At 41.3% G+C, this 20,293-nt stretch overlaps 2 protein-coding genes across 2 annotated transcripts; both read left to right on the top strand.

Moving 5' to 3' along the window:
* The first annotated feature begins 3,301 nt into the window (after positions 1-3,301).
* Positions 3,302-4,246, top strand: LOC137046010 (olfactory receptor 14A16-like). Its single transcript, XM_067423067.1, has one exon. It carries the CDS (start codon positions 3,302-3,304, stop codon positions 4,244-4,246), a length of 945 nt encoding a protein of 314 aa, XP_067279168.1.
* Positions 4,247-11,992: 7,746 nt separating this feature from the next.
* On the top strand, positions 11,993-12,937 carry LOC137046011 (olfactory receptor 2AT4-like). Its single transcript, XM_067423068.1, has one exon. The coding sequence runs from the start codon at positions 11,993-11,995 to the stop codon at positions 12,935-12,937; it is 945 nt and encodes a 314-aa protein (XP_067279169.1).
* The last annotated feature ends 7,356 nt before the right edge of the window (positions 12,938-20,293 follow it).

A 20,293-nucleotide genomic window follows, 5' to 3' on the forward strand; every position in this document is an offset into this window, starting at 1 on the left:
GCTTGCACAGCACACGCTGCCCAATATTTTTTCTGCAAACGCAGGGATGCCCTGGCCCATGTTGGCCCAGACTCCCTCTATATGTTCCCTCCGATCGCGATCCAGCTGCAGCCTGTGCTTTTTAATCGCCCCACTTTGGAAGAACCGCACATGGTTCTCCATACTGTTTCAGCTGTCAGACACAGCCCCATGCCTATTCTGCCAATGAAAGGGAAGGTCTGGCATCCCAATCCCGAGCTGTGGGCCCTCCACGTATGGCCCATCAACGGTATCCGGGAACCTCTCTGACAAGTTATGAACACTATTTCGGAAGCTAGAGCCCCTGCTATCTGGCAGCTCTGCTTTGAAGTGGTCAGTGGTTTTCTAACCAATGTGCTACGCGAAACATCGACGCACACTCATGCGAACTGGCGGAACCGCTCGCTTTCTCCAAGAGCTAATGGATGCGGGTCGTCCCCCCTCCATACTCGGGGTGTGTGTCTCCGCCATAGCAGCTAGCCACGCTCCTATCGCGGCACATTCACTAGGGAAAAGTGATCTTATTGTGTGTTTTCTTAAAGGGGCCAGGAGGTTCAGCCCGCCTTGCCCCTACCTCGGTCCCTATTTGGGACCTCGCCATGGTTTTGGAGGCCGTGAAGGGTTCCCCCTCCTAACCACTTCAGAACACGAGCTTGAAGCACATATCACTCAAAACCGTTTTTCTGCTGGCTGTGGCCTCGGTTAACCGAGTGGGTGGCTTACCTGCACTCTCCGTGAGCCCTTCCTGTCTTGAGTTTGGGTCCAGCAACTTCAAGGTTGTGCTCAAACCGAGGCATGGTTTTATGCTGAAAGTGCTATCAACCCCTTCAGTATGCAGGTCTTTGCACTGCTTAACCCGCGTCTCAGAGAGAATAAGACGCAAACCTATTCTGCCCAGTCAGAGCATTGAGATTGTATCTAGAGCGCTCCGCCCCCTTCAGGCAGTCGGATCAGCTCTTCATTGCTTCGGTGGCCGCACTAAAGTTTGTGCTGTCATGAAACAGTCTCTCACACTGGATAGTGGATGCAGTCCCACTAGCATATAGGTCCAGGACCTAACCTGTCCTACAGGCATTTAAGCCCACTCCTCTAGACGCATGGCCTCATCTTGGGCTTGGTCGTGTGACATTTCTTTGGAAGATATCTGTGCGGCGGCAGGCTGGGCCTCTCCGTCCACTTTTATCAGATTCTACAAGTTGGAGGTTCCAGCTCTACAAGCAGGGCTTCTCTCCATCTAGGCTCTATCTTGACCCTGGCAAACAGATTGCCTTACATTTTGGCCTGTACACATTAGTCCTTAAGCACTATTCATTCATCATGAGATCCGACTATGTCCAATCAGCTGTTCAAACGAACCGACTCTTCCGGTTCTTCATTCCCCTTATAAGCCGCCTCTGTCGGTGTCTCGGGGGTTTATAACATGTGCTTTGGGTATACTGGGTCAGTCAGCACACACGGCGCTTTACATTGTGTTCCCATACGTAATACGAGGAACCTCTCTCGAAAGGGAACGTACTCGGTTACTTTCGTAACCTCGGTTCCCTGAGAGAGAGGAACGAGTATTACGTTCCGTGCCGTGTTTATGCTTCTCAGGTATCGCTTCAGTCGATCTTAAAACCTGACACCTATGGCGAATTAGGGTCTTATATAGCCTCCTGTATGCAAATATAAGCACCTTTTTCGGCGGGCTTCTGGAACGCCCCCCATTGGTTCGTTCCTCTCAGCCGCCTCACCATAGGTTCCTGCAGTTGCCGCAGCCCGGCCAATCAGAGCGCTCCTCGCGCTGGGCTATGGCCGTGCAGCTCACTGCGCTTTACATAGATACCTTTATTAAAAGTTTTGCTTCACATTCTCGAGAAAAGGAGTTTTTCCCATACGTAATACGAGGAACCTCTCTCGAAAGGGAACCGAGGTTACGAAAGTAACCGAGTACGTTCTCTTAAGCAAAATCATAACTGGAAACAATCATTATAATAATACAGGAAGATAAACATTGATTAAGTCTTTGATTATGAATTTCATGGATTCCCCCTTTCACTTTAGCCCTTTTCACACTGCACGTCGGACCCGCAATATTCCCGGAACATTGCCGGGTCACCTTCTGTGTGAAAGCAACCACGTCCCGGCATTGATTACCGAATTGAACACGGGTCGGGGACCTAGTAACATTGCGGTATTCGACCCGGGACGAGCGCTGTGTGAACAAAAGCCGAAACTAATGCCGCAACGTGTACGTAGTTATCGTGCGACTCCTAGAGCTTGTTTTTTCAATAATACAACCCTGCAGTGCCAGAAGAGCTAGTCGGTGTTTTAAACGCAGAGAGTGTTCGTATACAAAAGAAACTAAAATTAAACAAGCAGAAATGTGCGCAAACTGGACACAAGTCGAGACCACGGAGCTCCTTACTATCCGCGCTGAAGCTGAGATCGCTCGCCATTATACGTCACATCAGGATGTCACGTGTCAACTCGTTCTGGGACCGTTAGGGTTGTGTGTGAAAGCGCACATATTACGGTATTTCGCTGGCAGTCGGTGCATACAGAATTACAGTATTTCAAAATCTTATATACACGCAAACATTATCTATTATGTATTACATTAGCGTTTGGTTAACTGTTGTGGAAAAACATATGATGTGTAACATTATATTAGATCAATGCAGTACAGTAGGTCTTAAGACCGTCTGTCATTAAGATCATTAATGCTAATCAATCATTGGAAAAAAGTTTAATATATATTTTTTCCTATAGATATAGGGTTTGACTTGGTGTGTGCCAAATTACCAGTGATTTTAAGGTATGGTTGCTATAGGTGATTTTGTTTTGGAACCTTCAGAAAACTTTACATTTTTAATGCTTTAAATGCTATTTATTTTCAATGCTTTAAAATACTATTTATGATAGATATATCCAGAAACATATATCTGTATACCGGATGAGTAGTCCATCTTCTTATTATGAATTAGTGGATCAGGTCTGTGTGAGAAGGGACCTGCCAGCCGGAAATAGGTTTACCCAGCAGGCCGATTCAGAACCCAAAAATATGGAAGTGTGAAATTGGCCTATGTTCTGGTTGAACCCTCCTTCTTCATCAAATTATGGACAAGATATTTTTCTCCTAGAGATTTCCCAAGAGAAAAAAAGGTGTTATAAATACAAGGCTTCCCTCAGTGAACAATTGATACTGATGCCTAAGAAACAGATTGTGTAATACAATTATGTATTTTATTGTTTTATGCATTTTATTAATACAGTTTTGTGTGCTTTTTCTATCGCATTTTTGATGGATAACATGTCATATCCTGTTATACTGACTCTCATGGTGCCCAAACAATCTAAGTCATATAGGCTAATATATTTCACATGTTTTCTTATCCTTTATCTGCTTATATTGTCAATTAATACATGTCTTGTTATAATTATTATCATGAAGAAAGCACTTCATGAACCAATGTACATATTTTTGTGTCATATATGTATTAATGGGATTTATGGAGCCACTGGATTCTACCCTAAGTTTCTGTCTGATTTAATATTGGATTCATATGTGATCTCCTCTCACATGTGTGCTCTGCAGATCTTTGTTATTTACAGCTCTTTACTGTGTGAGGTTACAATATTAACAGTGATGTCTTATGATAGATATGTAGCCATATGCAAACCTTTAGATTATCATTCCAGATTAACTAAAAACACCTGTGCAAAATTAATTCTGTTGTCATGGGTTGTTCCCAACTTTGTCTCAATTACAGCAATCCTGTTATCAAACTTGAGGCCATTTTGTAAATATCACATTGATAAATTATATTGTGATAACTGGTCAGTTGTAAAACTATCTTGTGCATCATCTTTTGTGAATAATGTCTATGGATATATTTTTGCTGTTTTATTTTTTAGCTGTGCAGTTATTATTATAGTGTCCTACGTAAAACTTATCTCTGCGTGTAAAGCATCTTTAGAAAACAGAAGGAAATTCTGGCAAACGTGTCTGCCACACATATTATCACTGATAAATTTCACTTTTGCTTTCCTTTTTGATATCACGTATAGCCGATATGGTGCAAATGACATTCCAGAGAGTCTGCGTAATTTTTTGGCTTTAGAATTAGTTATAGTTCCACCTCTTTTTAATCCTGTAATCTATGGATTAAATATTAGAGCTGTGCGCAGAGTTTTTATCTCATGTATTTCAGCAAAAGTGAATGTTTTAGAAGCTAAAAAGGCTTAAATTCATGACAATTACTTGATGTACATTTAATTTGTTTTATAAATTTTAAAAAATGTGCGAAAAACAGGTATGTATTTTTGTACAAGTCAGCATTATTTTTATGAACATCATTGAATATTTTCAACATTCAAAAAAACCCAAAAACAATTTGCTCTTTTTTTGTGCTCCCTTATCCACATAAAAATGTCTTGCTTACACCTTTTTTATTTTTTTCTGATGTTTGTCTAAATGGGATGTTGGTTTAAAAATAATCTGAATCATTCTCTTTTTTTTATTGTTTGGGGTTTCTCTATATTTTACTTTCTTTACATCGTACTTCTGTTTTACCTAAAATATTTGACAGCTATTTTATTTTTCAGTAAACTTTATTTTAAGTATTTGACATGTAATGTGATTATTGCCAATAATCAGACTCAATATAATTTCACGTATACCTTAAAACTATTATTCTGATAATAAATTAAAGGATTAAACCACTGATTTAGTAGTTTTTATTATTATTTTTTTTTTTTTAAATGCCACCTTCAAGCTCTTCCAGTGTACATTAATCTTTTTACCGGTTCCAGCCTTTCTCATTTTTTCAGAAATGCATTTGCAAAGTTTTTATTAGTGTTTCAAACCATTTAATATAATGTAAAAAAAAAAAAAAGTTGAGCTATCTTAAAAATAAAATCAGGTAATCAGGTATCACACTTAACCTTTTAAGTTATCTAATTCGCTCCAGTTATGCCAACTTGAAAAAACAAGGCAACCTATAACTCAACTTATTTATGTTAACTAATTCGCTCCAGTTAAGCCAAAAGAAAAAAACAGTCAGAGTTTTTCAAAGAAAAAAATAAATCACATTTGGGCGGTCAGCGGCAAGTTTTGATATCCTCAACATCAGTAAATGCAGCTGCAACAAAGGTGTTTATGTTGTAAAAAAAACTTTACAATCAGAGAAGAGCTAATTTTGACGGCTGCAAAAGATATTTGTGGCACTACAAATATCCCCCAAGCGAATGTACGAGGACTAAAACAAACTCCATTTACCAAAAAACACTCCATCTACAAACTTCAAAATCATCTGACATCATTATTTTATTTGACCTTTTTTTGGATAAAGAACCTTTGCATTAGTCATGGCATGTACGTTTTGTAAACACGGGGGGCGGGGGGGGGGGGTTCTTTTGCCTACATCTAGTGACATTTTCAGCGTTGTTGCGCTATCGCTGGTCCGCACAGAGCAGTGCAAGATGAGCAATTTAGGTTAAAAAGTGACCAATCGTTTCAACACGTTTGAACATATAACCCAACCCCATCCCATCCCTAAACCTACTAATTTGTGTGTTATATGATATAAAACGTCCCCGGTTACGTATGTAACCTTAGTTCCCTGAGCACAGGGAACGAGACGCTGCGTCAGCTGACGCTACGGGGAACGCCTTCAGCGTGAAAGGTGTCTGAAATCGCTAACAAATCACAATCCTACTGACCGTCGGAAGCTGGTGATGTCATCACCGTGCGACCAGGAAGTATAAAAGGGCACCGTGCCAACATGACTCTATCCGCTTCGTCTGAAGGGACTGTGGGCAGGCACACTTTGAAGCATGGCCATGTGACGCAGCGTCTCGTTCCCTGTTCTCAGGGAACTAAGGTTGCATACGTAACAGGGGACGTTCCCTTTCGAAAGGGAACTCGCGCTGCGTCAGCTGACGCTACGGGGAACAATATACCCACGCCGCCATGCTGAGGGGAGTGCACGCCCCTTACTGGCAGTGAGAACTGCCTGGACGAGAGTTCACAGAAAGTCTGATCCACTCCCCCTCTAGCCACACAGGCTGCCAGTGACATCATTCCCTACGGTCATAGCCCAAGCTATATGCCTAAGGGAGAACCTTATCAAGTTTTATCTGAGGTTTCCTACTCTCGGCTTGCTCGAGGGCCTGGGACCTACTACTTCGAAGGAAGGAGTCCCTTAAGGGAATGTGGCTAGGGGACCCGAGGGCGCCCCAGCCGTCACTAATTCGGGAAAACCTTCACCGAATGCCACCAGAGAGGCCTCACCTGGCATCACTTCTGTGGGACACCCCAGCTTGGCCAACCCTGTCTGTCAAAACAGAGCCTCCGGACATCGCTCTTACTCATGAGCATCCAGACTGAGGGACTGGAAACTGGCAATGTCCTCCTCAGACCGGAACTCGGAGACGGGAATCCTGGAGAGCAGTACTCAGCTTAGTGCTTCTTACCCTTGCCAGCGAGGAGAGTCTCTTCTGCTCGATTCTAGGATCTACTGAACACATTTATTACAGGGGTGCTCAGGAGGCCTAAAAAAGGCCTATGGACTGATCTACCCGGGAGGCCCCGAGGGGGCCTGCCCGTCTGATCAGACTCAAGCGGCCGTAAGCTTGCAGACGACCCTCAATGAGGGGAGCTCTTAAACAAGCCTAGAAGGTAAACCATGCTGTAGGCTAGCCAGTACCTGTCCTGAAGGGACTGCGCAGCAGAAACGAAGTCTCATCATGCTAGGGCATGAGCCCGCCCTTGAGTTATAACGGCCCAGGCCGGGACCCACCGGCGGGCAACCACTAGCTGTCAACACAAAGCCAGTTATATGTTCCCGCTCAAGGGAACCGTTTCCCCTCCAGGGAGGCCAGGAGGGGCCTCTACCTGGCACTGTTAGTGCTAGCTGTTAAGAGCCGCAGGAAGGTGGCTTTACTGGTTCCTCAGGGGGCCCATGAGGCTATAACGCCAGAAGCCACCCATGCTAATGGCTAGCTTGTCACCGAGACCTGGTCCGGGAATCCCCTCCCAAAAGGCCCAAAAAGGCCTGACAGCATAATACACTGGCCTACCGAGCGTCCCGGCTCGGGGGCTCACCCTCAGGCGGCCTGGAGAGGCCTGCTAACTGCCAGCCAATGTGCAAACTGTCGGGAGTTGCTGTGTTCCCGGGGCTCGCCTCCAGGGAGGCCTGTTTGATGCCCACGTATAGTCCGGTCTTCTAGGGCGGCCTGGAGAGGCCTATTGCCAAATGGCAGTTCCCTATTAGATTGGTGACAGACGGTGCTTATCCGATGGCAAATCCCACCTGAAACCCTGCAGGGCCGGGAAACGACCTTAGGACGGCCTGAAGCACCCACGCACACTGTTGCAAGACCTGGAAACTGGGGCTCACCCTACAGGAGGCCTAAAGCGGCCTAGATCCTGTCAACCAATGGTCGGAACCCTAGGTCACCCCCTCAGGGGACGCCATCTGAGGCGTGCTGAAACTCAGGCTGACAGTGGCTGTCTGCTGGCTGATGAGGACTGGATATCCAGTCACTACCTGGGGACTCATCCCCAGGGAGGCCGTAAGGGGCCTCCTCCTGTTGCGGGTGTCCCGCCTCTTCCGCGTCCTACTCCTCCGCGGAGGGGGCGCACGAGAGGCCACGCTACTGCGTTGGCCCAGTCGATGATCCTCGGATCTTGATGGGCCAGGGACACCCTCCTGCCTGGGCGCCACCCCAGACCTCAGCAGAATACACGTCCTATACGCCGCTGAGCGCGCCCTCGCCTCTCTGAACTTTCCCACCAACGCCTCGACGGAGGTGCCGAAAAGCTCAGAGGGCGAGACCGGGGCATCGAGGAGTGCCTTTGAGTGTGTGATGGCCGAACTCGCGGCCACACATTAATAAGGGTAACTCGCACAAATTCTTTCATTCACTCACAGCGCATACATTCTTCTCGAATACATTCCACTATAAATATTCATTCACATTGACAGTTATTTTCTTTTTATTGATTTACCTTTTAAGTTAATAGTATAGTATTTGGGGTTTGTTATATAGATTTATATAATAAAAATGCTACACATACTTTGTTTGACATATTTTCAATGCTTTATTTAGGTATTACTTTGTTTGTCAGTTTGGAGTCCACACTTACTGGCTTGCATTGTGCTATTTCTGATCCTTCTTTCTATTGAGTTAAAGTTACCGTGAGGTGGGTTGGAGTTGAGTGTACGTCCATCCATCGCCATGTTCTCGATGGGCAAAGGTTGACCATGCAGCAGTGGAGATTTATGGCCGGAGAGTTCCGCTAGTCGATACCAAGTGGAAGTGACTTCATGGGGGTGAAGGATGAGCATGGATGGCCTCATACTGGCTGTAAATGGAGTCCAGCATTTTGTGAAGCGAGTTCCATCGCGTCTCCACGGATGCTTTCAGTGTTTTTGGCAGACGATTCTGGTGATATGACTGCTTACAAATAAGTCACAAGCGTCTTAGCGGACTCAATGACACCAGGTACCTCTTCGGCAAACAAATAGTCCTCAACAGGTTTCCCAAGTGTGGTGTGAAATACTGTGTTCCGAATATGTGCTGCACAACTCAATCTCCTGGCTGTGCGGAGGGCCGCAAAAATTGCACCTCTGTCAGTTACATACACTAGTTTGGGAAATAACTCATCCAGTCCAAATTTGCAGAGTGCTTGGGCGATGGCTGGCCTGAGGTTGTCAGCTGTTTTATGTAAATTGCTGTCCCATTCAGCTGTACAGAGCACTAATGTATTGTCACACAGAGATATCCAATTTTTCGGAAATCATCCGTCCACAAATCCAGCTTCGCAGCCCCGTTGCTCTCGGCCAATTGTTCCCTCTGCTCTGGAATTATGTTTAGTCTTTTGTCCTCGGCATATTAAGTGATCCTACGGGAGACAGTAGTTGGATCGGGCAGAAGCTGATGCGCGTCCACAAGGCCATCTCGTGCCCCAATGTCTAGTAAGCCCTGTGCCACTTCCAAAAATCCTTCGCCGCACACAGTCTCAAATGATCTAACATCTCGGCACACAAATTACACAGCAAATTGTGTTATCGCCTCCTTGTCTTCCTCTCTTGGAGGTTTGTAGCCTTTGGCAAAGTACCTGTCAATTGTCGCACTGGCAACCTCTGCTGTGCTCCTGCAAGTCTCGACATGCTTTCTAAGAGAAGACGTGTCCAGCTTCCGGCTATCAAACGCTAAAACTTTATGGCATGCTTTCCAAGCCACAAAGCCGCTTATGATGTTATTTTCCTGATCTCTTATTAGACCAAATTTTCTCCACACATCTGATTTTGCCTTTAAAGACTCGTTGTCCACAATTTTATCTACTCCTTTTGCCAACTTTACTTTTACCTCATCTATAGCAACGCTCTACAATCCAACTACGAGAAGCAGAAGTCGCACTGTCGCTTTGGTGGTGACGTGATGGGTCAAAATGTCATATCGTTGTTGCGTATGTGTAATGGTCATTTAGACAAACAACTATTGCACATATTTTTCATCTGCGCTACTACCCGCCCGCGAGGAGTTAATTATCCGGCCGCATCCCCGCCCGTGAATTTGATCAATATCACAATCCACCCGTTTTGTTGCAGGACTCTGATATACACGCAAACATTATCTGTTATTTCTTACATTAACGTTAGGTTAACTGTTGTGGAAAAACATATGATGTGTAACATTATGTTAGATCCATGCAGTACAGTAGGTCTTAAGGCTGTCTGCCCCATTAATGTTAATCAATCATTGGAAAAAAGTTAAATATATATTTTTTTCCCTAAAGATAGGGTTTGACTTGGTGTGTGCCAAATTACCAGTGATTTTAAGGTATGATTTCAAAAATGACAGCTAGCTCTATTAATTGAAAAAAAAAGTGTAGCTCAATCAATTTTTTTTTTTTTTTTTTTTTTTTTTTTTTGCTCGTTTGTGACTCATTTTGGCAGACCGGTCACATATGTATCATGTATTAATCTCACAACATTAGGGGTGTAACGATTCATTTTAACAACAATTTGATTCGGCTGAAATAAAACAGTCACACTGATTTACATTTTTGGCTAAAAAGTTACTGAATCGATTTCAAGTCACTGAATTGTTTCGGATCATATCGTTCTAAATGAACGTCCTTAAATCGTATCGACAACCCCAAATCATGATACGAATCGAAACGTTGTTAAACGAATCGTTACAACCATAATATTTACACATTTTAAGATGATTTAAGATGACCGGAGCATATGCAAGTGAATGAAATTAAATATCATTGAGAGATGACAGAAGTTTTGCTATTTATGATAGATATATCCAGAAACATATATCTGTAAACCGGATGAGTAGTCCATCTTCTTATTATGAATTAGTGGATCAGGGCTGCATTTCCCGAAACGTTCTTAACTCTACGTCATTCTTAAGTTATACCTTAAGGTATCCCTTAACGTTAATATGTGTTTCCCGAAACGAACTTAGTTAAGAATACCTTCTTTAAGTCATACTTTCGTAAGGTTGGTCTGGACCACTCTTAGCTATACCTTATCACTATTAACAGTTCATTCCACTAGTGGCCACCACTGTGCATAGACTGCTTTATATGTCAGTCTATACGAATATAATTCCGAACTTGCAATATACACCCAGTGTTCAATAAGGCTAATTGAATTGTTGTTGTTTTTTTATGCAAGGATTAAAATTGTCATAAAAAATGTCATTACAAACACTTATGGTTGTTAGCTTTTTAATGATATTATTATCCAAAGGTACATCACCTGGCTAACCATTAGACAGGAAAGGCTTAGGAGCTTATTTAAAGGAAATGATTGTGGAAGAGAGTTTAGTCAAACTTTGGCAGGGAGGCAGCGAATAGAATTGTGCTAAATCAAAGACGGCGCCGTCCGCGGAGCCATTTAGTGTATGTGCAATTTCATACATGAAAACTTTAGTCCCCTGGCTACCATGTCAGAAGCTGCTATTAAAAGAAACCTACCACGAAAGCAAATTCAGCAGCTTTTAGATCTTGTTGGACCAACTTTGTCGAGACACAGCTACTCCCTCAGCCCTAAAATCGGCTGCTGGCGGCTCTTCTCTTTCTTTCTTTTTTCTCCGCCATATAGTAGGCTAGCAGCTGATTATATGTTTTGCGTGTTGCGTTTTTATTGACTAGGCCATCTAATAATTTAGTTATTTACACAATAATGTGATGCAGCTGCTACATGGGCAATCATCCCTGGTTGTGGAGTAAATCAAGACACTGTGGAAAATATATTGTAATAATTTAAATGACGCGTGATGCTCATGATGCGGTTGAGCATGAGATTGCTTGTTCGTGCACTCATTTCAGAATTATGTAAAATTTAGGTGCAATTTTTTATGATAAAGGAAAGTTCAACTATTTCTGAAGTGCTTCTTTTATAAAGAGCATATTTTTTTCGCATAACGCAGTGAAACAGCCCCTGAATAGAAATAATCGATTATTGAGCGATAATCGATATCGATATAAGCCAATTCAGCACCGCCGCCACGGACAGCACCCGCTAACGTCGCACTTAAGAAGGTATACCTTAAGCGACCTCCTAAGGTATAGTTCGGGGAACACACCTAGAAATGGTATACCTTCAGTTAAGTTAAACCTTTAGAGTCTTCGTAGCGCTCTAAGAGACAACGTTATCGGGAAATGCAGCCCTGGTCTGTGTGAGAAGGGACCTGCCAGCCGGAAATAGGTTTACCCAGCAGGCCGATTCAGAACTCAAAAATATGGAAGTGTGAAATTGGCCTATGTTCTGGTTGAACCCTCCTTCTTCATCAAATTATGGACAAGATATTTTTCTCCTAGAGATTTCCCAAGAGAAAAAAGGGTGTTATAAATACAAGGCTTCCCTCAGTGAACAACTGATACTGATGCCTAAGAAACAGATTGTGTAATACAATTAAGTATTTTATTAATATAGTTTTGTGTGCTTTTTCTATCGCATTTTTTATGGATAACATGTCTTATCCTGTTATACTGACTCTCATGGTGCCCAAAGAATCGAAGTCATTTAGGCTAATATATTTCACATGTTTTCTTATCCTTTTTCTGCTTATATTGTCAATTAATACATGTCTTGTTATAATTATTATCATGAAGAAAGCACTTCATGAACCAATGTACATATTTTTGTGTCATATATGTATTAATGGGATTTATGGAGCCACAGGATTCTACCCAAAGTTTCTGTCTGATTTAATATTGGATTCATATGTGATCTCCTCTCACATGTGTGCTCTGCAGATCTTTGTTATTTACAGCTCTTTACTGTGTGAGGTTACAATATTAACAGTGATGTCTTATGATAGATATGTAGCTATATGCAAACCTTTAGATTATCATTCCAGATTAACTAAAAACACTTGTGCGAAATTAATTCTGTTTTCATGGGTTGTTCCCAACTGTGTCTTAATTACAGCAATCCTGTTATCAAACTTGAGGCCATTTTGTAAATATCACATTGATAAATTATATTGTGATAACTGGTCAGTTGTAAAGCTGTCTTGTGCATCATCCTTTGTGAATAATGTCTATGGATATATTTTTGCTGTTTTATTTTTTAGCTGTACAGTTATTATTATAGTGTCCTACGTAAAACTGATCTCTGCATGTAAAGCATCTTTAGAAAACAGAAGGAAATTCTGGCAAACGTGTCTGCCACACATATTATCACTGATAAATTTCACTTTTGCTTTGCTTTTTGATATCACGTATAGCCGATATGGTGCAAATGACATTCCAGAGAGTCTGCGTAATTTTTTGGCTTTAGAATTAGTTATAGTTCCACCTCTTTTTAATCCTGTAATCTATGGGTTAAATATTAGAGCAGTGCGCAGAGTTTTTATCTCATGTATTTCAGCAAAAGTGCATGTTTTAGAAGCTAAAAAGGCTTAAATTAATGACTATTGATGTACATGTAATTTGTTCTATAAATTATTACAACAAAATGTAAGAAAAACAACCATGTACAAACTGTCAGAATTATTTTTATGAACATCACTGAATATTTTCAACATTCAAAAAAAAAAAAAAAAAAAAAACATTTTGGCCTTTTTTGTGCTCCCTTATCCACACAAAAAAATGTCTTGCTTACACTTTTTTTTTTTTTTTTTTTTTTTTTTTGCTGATGTTTGTCTAAATGGGATGTTGGTTTGAAAATAATCTGAATCATTCTCTTTTTTTATTGTTTGGGGTTTTCCTACATTTTACTTTCTTTACATTGTACTTCTATTTTACCTAAAATATTTGGCAGCTATTTTATTTTTAAGTAAACTTTATTTTAAGTATTTGACATGTAATGTGATTATTGCCAATAATCAGATTTATATAATTTCATGTATACCTTAAAACTATTATTCTGATAATAAATTAAAGGATTAAACCACTGATTTAGTTGTTTTTATTTATTTATTTATTTTTTAAATGCCACCTTCAAGCTCTTCCAGTGTACATTAATCTTTTTACCGGTTCCCTAGCCTTTCTCATTTTTTCAGAAATGCATTTGCAAAGTTGTTATTAGTGTTTCAAACCATTTAATATAATGTAAAAAAAAAAAAAAAAAAAAAAAAAGTTTAACTATCTTAAAAATAAAATCAGGTAATCAGGTATCACACTTAACCTTTTAAGTTAACTAATTCGCTCCAGTTATGCCAACTTGAAAAAATAAGGAAACCTATAACTCAACTTATTTATGTTAACTAATTCGCTCCAGTTAAGCCAAAAGAAAAAAACAGGAGTTTTTCGAAGAAAAAAAAAATCACATTTGGGCGGTCAGCAGCAAGTTTTGATATCCTCAACATCAGTAAATAGCGGCAACAAAGATGTCATATGCTGCTCACCATATAGCTAAAGCTAAAAAAAAAAACTTTACAATCAGAGAAGAGCTAATTTTGCCGGCTGCAAAAGATATTTGTGGGACTACAAATATCCCCAAGTGAATGTACGAGGACTAATACAAACTCCCATTACCAAAAAAAACACATCATCTACAAACTTCAAAATCATCTGACATCTATCTTTTTTGGATAAAGAACCTTTGTATTAGTCTTTGCATGTACGTTTTGTAAACAGGGGGGGGGGGGGGTTCTTTTGCCTACATCTAGTGACATTTTCAGCGTTGTTGCGCTATCGCTGGTCCGCGCAGAGCAGTGCTAGATGAGCAATTTAGGTTAAAAAGTGACCAATCGTTTCAACACGTTTGAACATATAACCCAACCCTATCCCATCCCTAAACCTACTAATTTGTGTGTTATATGATATAAAACACAGGATATAAAAGGCAGATACAACTGCATGCACAATTTATTTAAAAAAGTACAATTATTCCAAGTGTTCTGAGGCCAAACGATTGATTTTTGTGAAGAAAATCCCAAAAAGCGATCAGGGTCTCCATCCGCCGAAGATCAGGCACAAATTAAATCTCAAAAATTGCCACCTGAAGAATCGTTATGCCAGATTTCATAGTGAAATTGCATTGGCTCTCGTATGTCTCGTGACCAATTGGGTCATTGCATCAGCATTGATTGTAAAATGCCATTGGCTCTCCTGTGTCTCATGACCGCTTGTGTCATGCTCAAGAGTCAGAGGTATCATTTGAAGGAGATATGAATGGAGCAGCGGGATCATCATTTCAGCGATTAAAGCATTAAGATCAACTCTGTTCTATGTTAGGTATTGAAGTATTAATACCTATGACTACTTTTATTTGCCTGTTACATGTTTTATATTGTTGAGAAGTGGGTAGGTTTAGGGTAGGAGTTGGGTTAACTTAGTTGGGTTAATTTAAATAAACCCTAAGTAAGGCCAATAAAACAATTTTGTTAGCAACATGTTTGGAGTATTCTAGTTTAGTTAACTCAAGATAATAAATAAACTGAATCATCCTACAAAATAATGTTTGTTCAAGCTATTTTTACATTTGTTAGAAGAATGTCTAGGTTACTAATATAATGGAGACATTACTTCAGAACTGAACTGAGGAAACTCTCCTGAGAGACCATTCACCTTTGAGTGTGTGATTTAGCTGTACAGTTATAAGGGCAACTCACACAAATTCTTTCATTCACTCAAAGCGCATACATTCTTCTCGAATACATTCCACTATATATATTCATTCACATTGACAGTTATTTTCTTTTTGTTGATTTAACTTTTAAGTTAATAGTATAGTATTTGAGGTTTGTTATATAGATTTATATAATAAAAATGCTACACATACTTTGTTTGACATATTTTCAATGCTTTATTTAGGTATTACTTTGTTTGTCAATTTGGAGTCCACACGTACTGGCTTGCATTGTGCTATTTCTGATCCTTGTTTCTATTGAGTTAAAGTTACCGTGAGTTGGGTTGGAGTTGAGTGTACGTCCATCCATCGCCATGTTCTCGATGGGCAAAATGTTGATGATCATCCAGCAGTGGAGATTTATGGCCGGAGAGTTCTGCTAGTCAATACCAAGTGGAAGTGACTTCATGGGGGTGAAGGAAATTGAATTTGATTTGTGGAGGTTTACTAGTTTTTATCTTTAACATTTATTGGTTTGCATTATTATTATTTTGAGTTGTCTGCCTTCGTCTTCAGGCAGGATATGCAGAGTCCGGCCCTCAGATTGCGAGCTATGAACGGGCCAAAAGTACTATGCCAAAGTACTTTATTGCTTGTTGGGTTGTTAATAAGTGGATAATTGTCACAGTCTGTCAACAGATCACTGCTGTTCATTCTTAATCTATTCAGTAAGTCACTTGTATATCACTGGGGAAGCGTGTCTATTTCAACCAGAAAGAAATGCTATGGAGACCACATCCTGCTCGATATGGAGGTAACGTGGAGTTACAGATATGGACTGGCTATTAGGGTATATTGAAGATCTTTGTGGTAGATCCTGCCTTTCTAGGGTGCGATCAATACCATAAAGAGATCGCAGAGCAGACTTCTGCTGAGGGAAAGACAAAGGCACACCGAAAGGGAAGCTGTACTGTGGAAAAATACACATATGGGATCACCCAAAGGGGAATCACAACACATGGGCACCTAGTCCAACACAGGGGCTGACCTTCTGGTCATACACACAAGTGATAGACCCCTAGCATCGGCAACTCCGCCAACGCCTGACTGCCAAAGGGTGCTGAAGGAACTCCATACATGGTTCATAATGTGAGAAACTCATCTGAGAGCAAGATTATATATACACTTATATCCTGTCCTTGGAGGGGAATGGCATTGCAAGTGAGACAGTGAGTGCCCTCGCCCATTAGCTGTTTGTAGCCAATAAATCGGAAGATACAGGCTCTACTCAGAAATTGTAGAACTTTGCAAATGTGTTAGGTGTTGCCCAGCCTACAGCTCTACAGATGTAGGTCAGTGAGGCACCGTACACTAGTGCCCAGGAGGAGGCAATACTCAGAGTGAAGTGAGCCCTCACACCCAGGGGGGAAGATCCAAATGTGAGTACGACAGGTTTATTCAATAGATATACTCAGAAATTGTAGATGGAAAGGGAAGAGAAGCAGGGGTAGCTCAGTGATGCAGGGACTGCAATGGGCAAACGAAGGCAGGCATCAAGTGCAAAACACATTGAAAAAAACCACAAAGCTCCGGAAAGACCACGTCCAGAAGACAGCAGCGAGAGTACGACTGAGCCCCTGTAGCTGCTGCAACGATCTGACAAGCAGTGTCCTGCAAGCACACACATTTAATAGGATGTTAAATAAGGAGCAGCTGCTGTTGATAATGATCAGCACTCAACAAGGTAACGCTCAACCCATACACATACTCAAGCCCGAGTCATTGGGTGCGTTTACATGCACGTTCTTAAGCCGATTATGCTTAATAAGCCGACAATGAACATGATCATTGAATGTAAACACAGTAACCCATTTTCTTTCTGTCGGCTTAATGAAGTGCGCATGTGTGATAGGTGACAAAAATGCAAACGTAGAACAGATTTAAATGCACCCAGACAGAGCGAGCCAGCGTTTTGCATGGAATAAGGACATATATCGCAAAAGCAGACTCTTTTAAGGGGGGGGGGGGGGCACTCAGTTTCAGTCAACCTCATGTCACTCTTAAGTACCTATAGAGTAGTATTGCATCCTTCATATCTCCGAAAAGTCTTTAGTTTTATTATACTTATAAAAGAAATATAGGCTGTACCGAGTCTTTCCGAAAAAAACGAGCGGCTGGAGGCGTATCGTGTGGGCGGAGCTAAAGAATGACGAGCGCGCACAAAGCGGTGACGTCCTCAAGCTTGGAGAAGAAAACGTTACTCTAATAAACCATGGCTATCAATCATATTCAACTAATACATATATGATCCAGAATCAGATCCAGAGGCTGAAATAAATTGAACAGCTGTATCTCCTAGGAGAAGCAAAAACAGAAGGATGTCCGTCTCTGTGGTATGTAATGTAATTAGTGGCCTGTCAACATTTGTGTGGGTTTACTCGTGGTTTATGATGACATGATTTGGTTTATGGACTATTGTATGCGACTAAACATTAGCAGTAGCAAGCAAAACAGTTTTGCATGTCAGATTAGTGTAACGTTATACATAGAACAACAATGGAGTGACGTTATTGCTTCTGAATGATGAAGCACGCTTTGTGAGAACCTCCCCGAGGTTTATGTTTGGGTGGTTTTACAATAAACAAACTGACACCTATATTGGTCAGCTAAACAAATGTATTTAAACACACACCATAGATTGCATGCTCCATTGATAAATTAACTTAGAGCCCTGCACGGGCCTCAAATCTAGGCCCTAGCCCGGCCCTGGCCCAAGACGCTGAGGCCCTAGCCCGGCCCGTGTCCGACAACTTATCAAAATTCTCGGCCCAAGTCCGACTGGAGCCCGTGTTTTTGTTGTTGTTGTTGTTGTTTTTTTTAATAGTTGCAGCCATTAAAATAGTTCTGTTTTGGTTTTAATGTCAAAGTAGTTATATTTCGTTTCGTTTTCTTTATTAAGTTAATTTAAAAAAATGTTTAGAGCATTTGTTTGTTTGTTAAATTAAAGTTTAATTTTTTTTTTTTTTTAAGTGATGACCAAGCGGCCAGCGGCCGACAGTGAGTTAACCACATATTTAATCGATTTAGTCTCTCAAATCAACTCTTGACTTGTCTTGCCTATAATAAAATCCGTAGATATAAAACACTTCAAGCATCACAATGTTAGTTAATTTCGCCTACTATTACCACCACAGTAAAAGGCATTTTTAAGATAATTTAGTCTCATTCATTTTTATTGAAGATGAGTGCTGCAGCACCAGCATATCTATCTGACTAGCCTACAACATATAGCCCATAACACGCTCTCGCACGTTTATTTTTTAACCGTTTGCCAGGAGTAAAATTTATACATGTGGTTTAAACAACCAGATAGGCTACATTTACATTTGTCCGGTTTCTGAAATGCTTTCATCCTTCTGAATTGGTTTGTTTAGTGATCGGAATTAAATAGGCTACGTCTCGAAAGAATCTCGGGACTACTCCTGGTCATTTCGCAATCAGATAAATACCTGGTCAGAGAAAACGAATGAAGGAACCAGTTGTGAAAAGGCCATAACGCCGGGGACACACTGCAAGCGTGTCCTGAGCGTCTCGGCTGCGTGGCGTGTCGGTTTTTATTTTGGCTCCCATGTTAACCGGTTAGAGCTTGCATAGCCTACTGCCTGCGTCGGTCCGAGCCGCGCGGAAAACGCGTGCATGCTTCAAATAGAAGATACGCCTATTTTCACGCGACACACGAGCGTGTTGGAAGCGTTTCCAGGCGAAATATAATAGGAAAAGATGTTTATATGCCATTTTGACACGAATACATATTAATAAAAATCACATTTTCATGTTTGAAAGTCTGTAACATAAATGCAGATATAGGCCTAATTGTAATAATAATAAAAAAAAAACATAATTATCGATTTTGAAATATTAAACCTGTCAATACAAAACGAAATATTCTGTAGCCTTTTGCCGTCAATACCATGGATATGGTATGGGCCGGCTACTGCCAACGTTGTCTTTGCTGTATCAATAGGCAATATATTTATATTTAACATGAAGTATAGGGCTTCCCTGTACATTAATAGCAGCATATTCCCTGCGGATGACACGCAACAGCCACCCTTACAAGAAACGCGCGCTGCTGCTGCTGGCGCGGACTCTGAATCTATATGCTCTGGACACTGTGCGAGCCATATCTTGACAGTCACGTTAGCTATTATTGTCTCGTGTTGTTTCCACTAGCGCAGGACATCTCATTGTTCCTTTTAATTAATAAAATAAATATAAAACGAAGGAGATGCCTAAAAAAGGCCCGAAGCCCGGCCCGCGTTTCAGGTATGACGTGAAATTTGGCCCGAAGCCCGGCCCTAGGGGCATAAAAAAAGTCGGGGCCCGTCGGGCTCGGGCATAAATGCAGGGCTTTAACCTGCCAGCTGGAAATAGGTTTACCCAGCAGGCTGATTCAGAACCCAAAAATATGGAAGTGTGAAATTGGCCTATGTTCTTGATGAATCCTAGCCTAGAAATCTAGACGCACCCTAGCGGCAGCAAATCTAATCTGCCCGCGAGTGTCGTCTAGCAACTCTCAATACCCTTCTGAGCTGTGAACGCCAAACTCTTGCCGGGCTAATCACATCGTGTATAGAGTAGGTGGGCGGGGCCATAATGACGACGGCTGAGTTGCGTTTGCGTGCTTCTAGTAAACACAGAAACTGGCGAACGGCGGTCTTTTGAATCAGCTTTGACCGTGACTCTGGAAGACTTGGAGTTAAGCTTTTCTCTGAGAAAAGAACAAAGAGCGGCACTGAAGTCATTCTTAAAAAGGGAAGATGTGTTCGGAGTTTTGCCGACCGGATACGGCGAATGTTTAATCTGTCAACAAGTTCTGTTTCACCTTCATTTCTTTGGTTGGTTGTAGTGCTATCCTATTGCGTGCAGAGGGAGTTTGAAAGACAACCGTTTATCCCGCCCCTCGGATTGAGCCCTGTCAATGGTGAGTTTCCAGACCAAACATCTTGATGTGGGTCTGGCTTGTCAGGCTAGTTGAACCCTCCTTCTTCATCAAATTATGGACAAGATATTTTTCTCCTAGAGAATTCCCAAGAGAAAAAAAGGTGTTATAAATACAAGGCTTCCCTCAGTGAACAATTGATACTGATGCCTAAGAATTAGATTGTGTAATACAATTAAGTATTTTATTGTTTTAACAAATATTTGTTAATACCGTTTTGTGTGCTCTTTATATTGCATTTTTG

The sequence above is a fragment of the Pseudorasbora parva genome, chromosome 18 (assembly GCF_024679245.1).
Source record: "Pseudorasbora parva isolate DD20220531a chromosome 18, ASM2467924v1, whole genome shotgun sequence".
In the NCBI taxonomy this organism is placed as follows: domain Eukaryota; kingdom Metazoa; phylum Chordata; class Actinopteri; order Cypriniformes; family Gobionidae; genus Pseudorasbora; species Pseudorasbora parva.

Excerpts from the sequence above, each read along its gene's own strand:
- LOC137046011 (XM_067423068.1), top strand. The coding sequence starts at position 11,993 with ATGGATAACATGTCTTATCCTGTTATACTGACTCTCATGGTGCCCAAA.
- LOC137046010 (XM_067423067.1), top strand. The coding sequence starts at position 3,302 with ATGGATAACATGTCATATCCTGTTATACTGACTCTCATGGTGCCCAAA.